The 13,305-nt window shown below is 41.9% G+C and overlaps 1 protein-coding gene across 1 annotated transcript in view; it reads left to right on the forward strand.

Annotated features, from left to right (window-relative positions):
• Positions 1-461: 461 nt before the first annotated feature.
• The window catches only part of TOX (thymocyte selection associated high mobility group box), a gene marked incomplete at its 5' end in the record, with an annotated part of 161,665 nt that continues 148,821 nt past the window's right edge, over positions 462-13,305 (forward strand). The window contains one exon of the mRNA XM_015412855.1: positions 462-552. Within this exon, the coding sequence (XP_015268341.1) occupies positions 462-552 (91 nt within the window). The remainder of the gene's footprint in view (positions 553-13,305) is intronic.

Here is a 13,305-nt window from a genome sequence, read left to right on the forward strand (position 1 = left end):
CCTTTCCTTATTTTCTAAATGGTTGTTTCAATAAGATAGGATTGAATTGCTTTTAAAATCATTCTTTATGACAACTGAAACTTAAACTTTATTAAGAGGCATTTCACTATTTTTTCTATTATTCCCCTCTTATGAAAAAAATTACTTAGCACTTTGTTATCACCAACAGCAATATGTATACATGGTGCACAAAATGAGCCATTTTGTTTTAAAACAGATTGCAGCTGAAAGGAAACCATTCATTGCTTGCTGTAATTACTAGAGCACTAATTACTCCTAATCACTGACATCCAGGGTCAATAAGGTGGATGACAACAAGAACATCAAAGACAAGATGCACATGCACAATTGCATGTTTTTCAGTTCAGTCTATAGTGAGGGTTTTGGTTTTTTGTTTTCTAACAGCTACTGTTTGTCATTTGATTCTAAAAATATTAAACCTTGCTGGTTCCTTTTTAAAGAAAACAATATTTCTTTCATTTACAGTTTGACGGTGAGAACATGTATATGAGTATGACAGAGCCAAGCCAGGAGTATGTGCCAGCCAGCCAGGTGGGTTAATTAATCTTCTCTGCCTTGTTTCAAATTGTAATTAAACAAATTCAAAGAGTTGCATTGCAAATGAGTGGCACTATCAGTAACTGCTGCAATCAGAAATAATCATAATTTATAAACAAAGCATTTAAGCCTTGTTTTCAGCTAATGAGATAGCACTGATAAAACGCCAGAGTTGGCAGTTGTCAAAGATTCTACCTTGTTTGCTCTCCAGAATGCAGGCAGCTGTTTTGCCAGCATGATCATTCGCAAGCAGTTGTTTTACCTTTAGGAAATCATCTATACAGGTGCATGCTATTTGTTTATCTGACTACAGACAAGTTAATCATTATAAGCCGCAGGTGCTACAAGTGGCTTTACTTATCATTTTTGGAGTTGAAGAGTAAGCTCGTTATGTTTCTTATGAAACATAAGGAAGAGGGGGAGATGGAAGAGAAATTATTTTATTTATTTACGTCATTTATATCCCGCTTTTCTCTCCAATGGGAACCCAAAGTAGCTTACATCATTCTCTTCTCCTCCATTTTATCCTCACAATAACCCTGCGAGGCAGATTAGGCTGAAAGTGCACGAGTGGCCCAAGGTCACCCAGTGAGCTTCCATGGCTTCTGCGATATGACTTCTGCAAAGGAACCTCCTGCCTTGCCAAGTTCTTGGAGTTCTTTGAGGAGGAGGTTAACAGGCATGTGGATGAGGGCTGTCTCGTACTTTCAAAAGGCTTTTGACAAGGTACCTCAGCAGAGAATCCTGAGTAAGCTTAGCAGTCATAGGATAAGAGGATGTTTTCTCTTATGTGTTAAAAGTTGGTTAAATGGCAGGAAGCGGAGAGTAGGAATAAATGGAGAGTTCTCACAATGGAAGGATGTGAGCAGCAGGGTCCCACAAGGATTGGTATTGCGACAGGTGCTATTTAATTTATTCATAAGTCATTTGAAATTTGGGCTGAACGGTGTAATAGCCAGGTTTGCAGATGACACCAAATTATACAGAATGGTGAAAACCAAGGCAGATTATGACGAGCTACAGGAGGATCTCTCTAAATTGGGTGAGAGGGCATTCAGTAACCACGTGACAAATGGAGTTCAGTGTGGGTAAGTGTAAGGTGACACATACTGGAACAAAAATTCCTCATTTTAAAGATATGTTGATGGGACCTGAACTGTTTGAGGCTGAGACTGGAAGAGAACTTGGGGTGGTTGTGGAAAGCTCAATGAAATTGTCAACCCAGTGTGTAGCAGCAGTGAAAAGGAGAGACTCCGTGCTAGGAATTATTAAGAAAGGAGTTAAAAATGAAATAGCCAATATTCTAATTCTCTTGTATAAAGCTATGGCGCAGCTTCATTTGGAATAGTGTTTTGTTCTGGTCATAGTATCTCTAAAAGAACATTGCAAAACTAGAAAAAGTACAAAGAGGGCAGCCAAGATTATTAGGGAGCCAGAGTACCTTTCCTATAAGGAAAGCTGGGACTTTTCAGTCTAGAAAAAATACAGCTATGGGGAGACAGATGGAGGTTAAAGTAAGCAGATAAAGGAAGGTTTTTCTTCTCCTGTAATACTAGAAATGGGGGGGGGCAATGAAACTTATGTCAAATAGGTGCAGAATAGACAAAAGGAAATACCAGTGTTGTGTAGCAGTTAGAATATCAGAGTCGGATCTGTGAGACCCAGGTGCAAATCCCTTGTCTGCACACTCTCAGCCTAACATACCTCACAGAGTTGTTGTGTGAATGAAATGGAGGAGTGGAGAACAATTTCAATTTATTTGGGTGCCCATTGGGGAAATAGGTGGCATACAAATGAAGTGACTGGAAATAAATAGATACTTCTTTACTCAACAAGTTATTAAACTGTGGAATTCACTGATGGGATGGCCATGAGCTTAGATAGCTAAGAAAATTAGACAGATTAATGAAGAAGAGTTCCATCAATAGCTACTAGACTTGGTTACTGAAGTGAGCCCCATATCTGGAGGGAGGAAATCTTTGAATACCAGTGCTGACAGGCAGAAGCAGGGGAGGGCAACTTGCTGGGCCTTTATGCTCTATTTGTCTTCTAGGGCAACTTGCTGGAACAGGATCCTGGACTAGATGGACCGCTGGTCTGATCCATGAGGCTCTTCTTATGTTCATTTGTAGGAAGGGTTATAATGAAATTAGTTTTGTTTAATCAGTTTCTACCATGCTAAGGGTGGAATCCTAAGCAGATCTGCACACAAGAAAGCCCTATGTCATTCAGTTGAACTTTCCCCCTATTTGGGATCTCAGAATTATTTACAGATTTTAAAAAGAGACAATCAAAAGCAAACACATTACTTGCTTAGCTATTGAAATCAAGAATGTACAAACTTAGACCCCTAAAAAAACCCACACACATCACAGGAGCAAATAAAAGGGAAAAGTTACTTGAAGCAGAAACTGTCCCTTAAAGTAAAACCCTTTGGGTTGGTTTCCTTAAACTAAAAACAGAGCTGTGTTTTCAACGCAGAGCAGGGAGTTCTATATAAAGAATATGACACAGCTGAGAAGTCTCTGCTCCTTTCCCCTATCAATCTGACAAAGAGGAGACTTGGATCATAGCCTCATGCAAGAATCTTCATGAATAGGCCAGGTACATTTGGGAGATCATTCTCCTAAAGCAAACACAGAGCACTTAGTACTCTCAAGTTTAAAATCAGTACTTTGTATTGTGTCTGGAAGCAGCATAACTAGTTGGCAGGAGTGGAATAGTTATGTAGTCTAGAACTAGAAGGCAGGGGATATCCAAGTTCAAGTTGTCATACACCCATGAATCTCAGTGACTAACCTTGGTCAGTTATTCTTTCTCATCCCAGCCTTTATCATAGAGTTTTAGCGATGATAAAATTAAGGTGGGAAGAGCTATATATACCAACCACAGTTCCTTGGAGGAAGGGTGGGATAAAAAAGTACTAGGTTGGTAGATATAGCATACTGCCACTCTTTTTAGAACCTTTCTGAGTTCTTTCAGTCTAATGTCACTTAATGTATTTATATACCAAAATGTAAGTATTGCATGGATTGCATAGATCCCAATAATGGCAATTTTCTTAGACAGGGAAAGTTTGGTTTTCTGAGTGTGTGTCCATGTGTATATATACATACAAGTATATGTATATATGCACGATGTTTAAAATACCTGAGTACCCTAATGACCAGTCATTAATACCAATGTGTTAGTAAGGGCATTTATATATCAGGTCCCAGGGGTCATTTCGTAGAAAAAGACCTAGGGGAACTCATTAGCATAACTCATTAGCATATGCCACACACCCTGACATCAGGGGCCCGGCGGTGGACCTGCAAGGCCAGCGGGAGTGCGAGGAAGCCCCGCCAAGGCCCTCCTTGGCCCCAGGCAGGCAGGGGTGGGGAGAGGCGGGGAGGAAGCAACTTACCCGCCCTCTTCTCCTGCCTCCTCCTGGCTGAATGAGGGCTGGAAGCAGGGCGGCCGGAAGCAGGGGGCGGGGCTTCGTCATGTGCCCCGCCCCCCTGCACCTCACCCGGGGGAACTGCGTTCCCCCCCGAAATGACCTCTGTCAGGTCCACTGTAGTAATCATTTCATACAACAAACACCTGATAATTAGGTTGCGGTCACACGCGCCTTTAGATCTGACATAGCTGTGAATGCCTGATGGGTCTAAAGGGCACAATCAGACAGCAACATCTGGGAAAGGTCCCACAGTCATTGGCACCCGTGCTGCTCTGCCACAGAAAGAAAGTTAGAAGACACTGGGGAAAGTCTGGTCCTAACACTTGCCAACAGGCCACAGATGTATTTTCCCCTGTCTGACCACTCAAGCACACTCTCAAGCCATCAGGATAGTCTGATCATTCCATCCCAACTTGGTGCCTCCCCCCCCCTTAGCAGTATGCGCATAATCACATACTCTATGGGGAACCCTCAGTGCAGAGGTGTGATTCCTTGTTTATGCGCATGGGAAACAAACGGCAAAAAACCCTACTCGCATGAGGTGACATCTGATCACACAGTGACAGGCTGAGCCCACAGCAGAAAGGGATATGTGATCTTGCAACTTTGAGTCAAATTCCTCTGGAGGAAATAGGGGCGCATCCCCTCTGCTCCAAAAGGCACATGTGACCGCAGCCTTCGTGTGGCATCTAAGATGGTATCTGTAAACCATGAAGTCACTAATTCAAATCTTTCCTCTGTTACAAACTTACTAGGTAAGGCTCCTTATTCTTAACCTCAACCACTATGAGGATAGTATCATTTAGTTACTTTACAGGGCTATTGGAGGTTATACTGACTGGATTTCTTCCTGTTGTTCAAAAGCTGAAAGGAAAGATAATGTAGAGTATGGGGATGTGATCTTCCACATCCACCAGTGAAACTCTAATATTGGTGAACATTGGCGAAGTACTTTGAATATGTTAAATGCTAAGGATCAATGTAACCAACAGCCACGGGAAACCACTTGTATTGGCACAAGTAATTATATGCAAATATATATTTGCCCCAACACGATAGTGACATTGCATCTGTAACAATATAGAGAAAGAGCACGGGTTATCACATTGCATTAGTGGGATGAGTACATAAATGACCATGTTCACATCCTGTTCAGTGGATCTTCACCATACCTTACCCTTATTTAGCACAGCAACTGCTGATCTGTAACAATAGGAGATCAGTAATTGGATTTATAATTTCTCTCAAACTTAATAGAATCCTCAGTGGCCTTAGCAGTATGCGCATAATCACATACTCTATGGGGAACCCTCAGTGCAGAGGTGTGATTCCTTGTTTATGCGCATGGGAAACAAACGGCAAAAAACCCTACTCGCATGAGGTGACATCTGATCACACAGTGACAGGCTGAGCCCACAGCAGAAAGGGATATGTGATCTTGCAACTTTGAGTCAAATTCCTCTGGAGGAAATAGGGGCGCATCCCCTCTGCTCCAAAAGGCACATGTGACCGCAGCCTTCGTGTGGCATCTAAGATGGTATCTGTAAACCATGAAGTCACTAATTCAAATCTTTCCTCTGTTAAAAACTTACTAGGTAAGGCTCCTTATTCTTAACCTCAGCCACTATGGGGATAGTATCATTTAGTTACTTTACAGGGCTATTGGAGGTTATACTGACTGGATTTCTTCCTGTTGTTCAAAAGCTGAAAGGAAAGATGATGTAATAGTAGGGAAATATACTAGAGTATGGGGATGTGACCTTCCACATCCACCAGTGAAATTCTAATATTGGTGAACATTGGCGAAGTACTTTGAATGTGTTAAATGCTAAGGATCAAAGTAACCAACAGCCACGGGAAACCACTTGTATTGGCACAAGTAATTATATGCAAATATATATTTGCCCCAACACGATAGTGACATTGCATCTGTAACAATATAGAGAAAGAGCACGGGTTATCACATTGCATTAGTGGGATGAGTACATAAATGACCATGTTCACATCCTGTTCAGTGGATCTTCACCATACCTTACCCTTATTTAGCACAGCAACTGCTGATCTGTAACAATAGGAGATCAGTAATTGGATTTATAATTTCTCTCAAACTTAATAGAATCCTCAGTGGAGCTGTGTGCTGTTCGATGAACAAAATAACACATGACTGGGGTGATAATTCTTATATATATATAATTCTCAACAGTCTCCTCTATGTGCAGATACTTATTTATGCAGATAGGAGGGCTCACTGTCCCAACAGGTTTTTCCACAGACTCAGAAGATTCTGTGGATCTGTAGAAAAATCCAAAAAGTAAAAGAAAAAACTTGAGGAGGGTTGAATCCCCCCCATACCTTTTGTAATGGTTGCCATAGGGATCTACTCCAGGCCACACCGCATCCACAGTGAGAGATAAACTGGCAGATAGCCAGAGGGTAGGAGGAAGCAAAAAGCAGAACTGGATCTGGGATCGGGGAGGTGGTGAAGTCTGAGGAGTGCAGAGTTTGGGGAGGGGGAAAGCCTCAGCTGAATATAATGCCACAGAGCCCACCCGCTTTCTCCAGGGCGACAGATCTCTGTTTTTGGAGTTCAGTTGTAATTCTGGGGAATCTCCAGGTCCCACCTGTAGGCTGGCAAACCTAGGCCTAGCAGCACCTTCTGGGTGACTTGATACCACCTGACTTGCATGATTCAACTAGGCCTGGCTGCTTGCTACTGTTCAACAGCAGCCACCCTATGAAAGTCAGTGTAGTATAATGGACAGAGCTTCAGAGTAGGGTTTGTGGAACCCAGGTTTAGATCCCCATCTTGCTGTGGAAGCTGACTGCGTGATTTTGGACCAGTCACGTACTTTCAGCCTAACCCACCTCATAGGGTTGTTATGTGGTTAAAAAGGAGGAGAGAATAATATAAACTGCTTTAGTCCCCGCTGTGGAGAAAGATCAAAGATTTCCTCAGTAGAAGCTGCAGGGGAAAAGGAGATGAAAAGCTGAAGACAGAGGGGCATATAAAGATAGGTTGATGGGTGGCAAGGAGATAGGGATGCCAACTCCAGGTTGGGAAATTCCTGGATATTTGAGGGGGGAGCTGGGGATGGTGGGGATTGAGGCGAGGAGGGACATCAGAGGAATATAATGCTATATACTCCAGCCTCCAAAGCAGTCATTTCCTCTGAGGGAACTAATGTTGCCAACCTCCAGGTGAGGGCTGGATATCTCTTGGAATTACAACTGATCTCCAGATGACAGAGATCAGTTCCCCCAGAGAAAATGGCTGCTTTGAAGGGTTGAGTCTATGGCATTATACCCTGCTGAGGTCACTTCCAAGCTCAAACCTGATCCTCCCAAGGCTCCACCCCCAAATCTCCAGGAATTTCTCAACCTGGAGCTGGCGGCCCTAAGGTGAGTTGATCTCTGAAGCTGGGAGATCCATTGTGTTTCCTGGAGAGCTGCCGCTGCTGCTGAGGGGGAGAGGAAGCAGGTGGGTGGCTCGGAGCCAGGGAAGTAGCCAGGATTTTTAAAGTTGGGGGGCATTTTAAAAAGTCGGGGGCATAGGGCAGGTGGGGAGAGAGCCTTGCTGCCACTGCTGCTGCTGCAGCCATCACTGCACTTCAATTCCCAATGCAAATGAAAACCAGGAGACTGGGGGTGCTGGATTGATCCCCACACCCTGCTGCCACCACTTTGCTTCTTTCTTGTGCCCCATCTGGTGGCATCCCATCTAGTGGATGGGAATGGAGGGCAGGACTGGCTGGTGAGGTTGCAGGGTGAGGGCAGGGGCGGGACTCCAGCAGGGAGGCTTGGTAAGGGTGATGGCATGGTGTGGCACAGCCACACACCACAGGATTTTTCGGGGGCCTGGGCTGGGTGGGAAGTTGTGGGGCCTTGGTGGGAAGTTGGGGGGCTGGGCCACAAGAAGTCCCACTCCAGGCCCACTGGGAGCACTGCCACCACTGCTGCTGTTGCTGTGCAGGGTGGGGAGGAAGCAGGCAGGAGGCTGGGAGAGTGATGGGGGCAGAAAGACAAAGTGATGGGGTGGGGGGCAAAAAAAGAGAAAAAATTATTAGGTGCGCACAGAGAAAAACAAATAGAATGATAAGGGAGCAGAAAGAGAGTGGACGTAATATGCATGGAGAAGAGATAGAGTAAGAAAGGGGGCAGAAGGGAGAAAGAGGGAGACAGGTAGGGGGAGAGGGGAGGAAGCAAAAGTGTGAGAAATGGGACAGGCACCCCACAAGTTTCTTGCAGGTCCCCACTTGTAGTGGTATAATTCTCTAGTTAGTAACTACTGACCTAACCTCTAACACTTTAATTAGGGATGGGCATGAACCTAAAAATTCCAATTCGGTTCAGGTTTCGAGGTGGCCCCCAAACTGAACCCTGAACCGAGCCAAAAATGCCCTGAACCATGGCAGGCAAGGCGGGGATCACCCAGGACGGGTTAAATGGCCATTTAACCCATCCATTTTGCTTTTTCCCACTTCAAAGCGGGGGGAGCAAAACTGATGGGTTTAATGGCTGACAGCCATTTAAACTTAGCAGTTGACGGGTAGGCCAGCCTTGCTCTTCAGTTTAAATGGCTAGCAGACATTTCAGTCTAACAGTGGGGCTGGTGCACCCATCAGGTGTTAGGTGGAAATGCCTAGCAGCTATTTCAGCAGTCCATTTTGCTTCCCCCTGCTTCTAAATGGGGGGAAGTGAAACCGACCACTGAGTGCACCCATCAGCTTTTTTTTTTTTTTTTGGCTGAAATGGCTTGCAGCCATTCAAACCTAACAGGTTAGCTGCGGACCCACACTGCTCAGCTTAAATGGCCTGAATGGCTGAACTGGAAAAAAGTCTGATAAATGTTCAGGGGCTCCAAACTGGGCCAAGTTTGTTCCAAATTTTGGCTTGTGAACCAGTTCATGCCCATCCCTAACTTTAATAATGGCTTGAAAGTGCAATTGCAATAACTTCTTGACTGGATTTCTCCCTGTTCTTTAAGAACTGATATGGAATTAAATAGTATGGGAACAAACCATAAAGAATAGCTATAATTAACCTCCCAAATCTATCACTGGATTTCCAGTATTGGTGGACTTAAGATATGTAGGCACTGAAGACTATTGCTAAACTTTAAAAATACCAGTAATTTTTAATCTATTATTTCTTGGTTGTCTTACAAGCATTTTTATATAGGTGTTCTTGGAAAATGATGTTAATTGAATGTAATGTTATCAAAATATTTGAGCTTTATCCAGATGTGTTGTACAGGCAGGAGCAATTTCCCCCAGACTTCAGAATTTGGTTTTGGTTGTAGGTGCAAGGGTTTGCAATATAAAGACAAAGCTTCATTATGTTGGTGATCCTTTAGATCCAGCACATCTGTGTACATTTTTGTTGTTGTCATGTTGCAACTGAGTTATGGCAACTTACTGTACATCTACCCAAAAGACTATTAAAGATAATAATGAACCTCTGTCCTGAAAACGCCTTGTGTGTTAAGCTAAATAAGGAAGGGTTTGCATCTAACCCTATACCAATCCAAAGAGGTATTCACCAGTGTTGCGTTCTTGTGCCCCATCTATTCATCCTCTATTTAAATGACTTTGTGCCAGGCTTATAAAAGTTACCCACGCATGCACTGTGCCTGGAAAGTTGCCCACGCTGTTGTATACTGACAACTTTGTCCTACTTTCTAGAACCCAAGTTGGCCTAAAACATACCATTATTGCTTACTGCCTGTTTATTGCTTACTATAACGATGAATTACTGGAGATAAACAAGGATAAAATCAAAATTATGGTGTTCACGAAGACAACAAGACGCTCAAACAAAAGGTGGAAAATTGCTATGTATAAGCTACAACAAGTCGACACATTTAGATATCTGGGAATTGTATTCCAGCCAAATGGTCCAAGCACATTCAATATCTTAAACAGAAAATTGATTTAGCCCCATTAGCCTTAAAGAAGTTTGTTTACATTTAAGAAGCTCAGGATGTGTCAGCACTCCTGAAGGCATATAAGACCTTAGTGATACCATGCACACTGTATGGCTCCCAGATCTGGTTCTTGGGTCCAGCTGAACATCTTGAAAAACTCCAACAAACCTGCTTCCACAAAATATCGACTCTACCACTATGTATCACTTCTGCAGTTGTACAACTTGAACTAGGTCTCCCAACTAGACTATAGCCAGTTTCAAGTATTGACTATGTTTCCAACAGCCCAGATGAAGGGCCATTTTCTCAGAACACCTTCAGATCAGTGCTGACAATCCAAGCCTACTCAATTTTAGATTTTATTTATTTAATGTTATTAATTTTTATTAATTAATTAATTTTATTTCTTAAGTTTAATTACTCAACTTCCTTTAGCATGATTTTTTAAAAAACAAATAACCTGTTTTCAAAAAGAGTATGTTTTCAACATACTACTTCCCAATCTGCCACTGAATGTATTTTAACTATGCCTTTTGGAAGAATTACCTTATATGATTGAACTTTCTTAACTCACTTTAAGTTCTGTGGGTAGTTTTGAATAGAATTGTTTGATTAAAACTTGAAAAATATATTCTTTCATAACCTTTACATCTCCAAATTGTCTTGACAAGTTTAGCAGTGCTGTTAGATTAAAGCAACAGGACATCCTCTTGTTCATGCCTTCAGGGCTTTGAAGCACAAGGGCTAATTGAATTTGTTTGAACTGTAGAAGTACAAACTCTCTGAATGATTGCTGTTACAAAGCAGCTGCTACCTTTCAGAGAATCATTACGTCTGTCTTAAATAGTTTGGAACAAGGGAGCACACCTCCATGTTTTCCAGCTGAGCCATTTTCCTTCTGCTGATGTGATATCTGTGCTGCATATTTGAACCCCAAAGTTCTCTTCCATAGGATTTTTCTAAGGAAGACAGAAAAAAGCTGGTTACATATTTTACACAACTTGCAAATTAAATGCTTCTCAGAGTGTCACAAGGAATCCCATGAGGAATTAAAATAGCCTATTTGTTGAACTTCTGTGTACACTGCATATAACCCCCTCCAAAAAAAATTGTTTTTAATAGATTTTTAGCTTCCACCTGGTATTATGTGGGGGGGGGGATTTGGCAGAAGAAAAACATGCATGCCACTTCTGCAGATTTAAATTTCAGTATGTGAATGTACTAAGAAATCTGAGCTTCCAATTCCTTATGTTTATCAGAATGTGCTCATATTCATGAGGCATTGTGTCTTATTTTAAAGCTTTTCAAATCAATTAATCACCTTTAGGCTAACATAAATAAAAACTCATCTGTCAATCAGGAAAAGTATAACATCAAGCATCTGCATAGCTTGGTAATCCAAGACAACTTGCCTCACAGCATCACTTGACAATTATCATTTCTGTTCAATTTTCAAATCAGTACATGCTTTGGGACTTATATACTAAGTTGCTAAGTAGCAACATATGGCTTTCTACTGTTCCTGTGATGTTGCTGCAAGCAAACAGCATTATTCTAGACTAGAAATGATTTCTGCAGAAAATCATTCTTGGAAATGAGCCAGAAGAATAACTATACCATAAAAATTAATGATATTCTTTTAGCTTGTCCCAAAGGACTGTTTGCTGCTGCTAGGTCTGTGTATATTTTATATATGTAAATATTGTATTCTTGATGACAAATACCTAATGTAATGCTATGCATATTAGACAACTTCTAAATGAGTCTCACCATCCATATATTCATTATCATACAATAAAATTATATGACAGTATCATTAACTATTACACTTTAGTGTGAAGATACTTAAAATGGAATTATACTCAAATATAATCTGTTATCAATTACATCAGCCTTAACACAGATCAGAAATTGCTTTTTCTATCATCTGGCCTCCCATGGACAATTGAGTATAGCTCCTAGTAATGCCCTCTATGTAGTAAGGATAAAAGCCAAGTCACCCAGGAAGGGAGCTGCAGTTCATTCAGATCTGACCACTTTTAGAAGCTGTACAATGCTGCTTATTGAGTCAAGAGTTCATTGACTGTGTTTAGAAAGAAGTAAACCCACATGGTGTCACTAATGTGAGCATGTGTCACAAATGAATGGATTTTGCAAATTTTCATTGATTGCTAGACTGCTGGAACTTTTAACATATAGGTCTTGCTTACATATTCAGATATAATTTTAGTGTTTATTTGAAATTAGGAATGAGTTTTTCACCTGTAACAGATTAGCTGTAGGACCAAGGATTTAAATTAATGAAGCAGGACTTACAAGAGGCATAAAGAATAAGTAGGAAAAAGTAGTAACTGGTTCTTCCCATTTGCACTTGTGATTTAGGACAGGGGTGTCAAACATAATGCCCGGGGGCCAGAAGCAGCTCATCCAGGGCTCTTATGCAGCCCACGAGCAACTGGTGGAAGGGAGGGAGTGCTGGGGGGGAATGGACAAAGCCATTCCATTGTGGCTTCAGCACAGCAGAATGTCTGCAGCAGTCAAGCATCATGGGAGCATCTGCCCAGCGCTGCGCTGCTGCCTCTCCAGTCTGCCCATGTGGGTTTTCCTCTGCACCCCCTCCCAGCACATGGGGCCTTGCAGTGAGGATACACCAACTCAGAGCTTACCAGCTGCTGTCCTTTATACAGTTTATATCTCCAGTACCTGGCATTGCATTTTATGGCACACATGGCCTGGGCCTGACAAAGTGACATATATGTCAGATCCAGCCCTCATAACAAATGAGTTTGACACCTCTGATTTAGGACATATATAGAGGAGGACACCAGTGTTCCCTCTAAGCTGAGTTAGTGAGAGCTAGCTCACAGTTTTTTAGCATCCGGCTCACACATTTTCGTCTTAGCTCAGGAAGGATAGCTCCAGAGCAAACTAATTTATGCCATAGCCAAATCACCTGCTCACAACTTTAAGGCCAGTAGCTCACAAAGTAGAATTTTTGCTCACAGGGCTCCATAGCTTAGAGGGAGCATTGGAGGACACATGTGTGTGTGTTTTCTGGGTGTATTGTTGATTAGCTGTTTTTTGTGGCACAAAAAATGCACTCCTGATTTTTAAGCTTACCTATAATGTACAAATCAAATTTCATATTGTAGTCTAGTTCATTCCATTTAGGGTCCAATAGAGCAGATAAGCATGGAGGTATTTTTCTTGGAAGACTACACCTCATTATAAACATATGTCAATTTAAACACTATGTAATCTATAATATGTTCTACACCTCTTATTAGTTGTAGCTGTTGGCTTATCTGTTACATGATAAAACAATCTTGAAGAAAGCAAACAGATAATCAATCATCCAATGATAAATTTTAAGTTAAAGTAC

The sequence above is a fragment of the Gekko japonicus genome, unplaced genomic scaffold (assembly GCF_001447785.1).
Source record: "Gekko japonicus isolate JY-2015 unplaced genomic scaffold, Gekko_japonicus_V1.1 scaffold1233, whole genome shotgun sequence".
Classification (NCBI taxonomy): Eukaryota; Metazoa; Chordata; class Lepidosauria; order Squamata; family Gekkonidae; genus Gekko; species Gekko japonicus.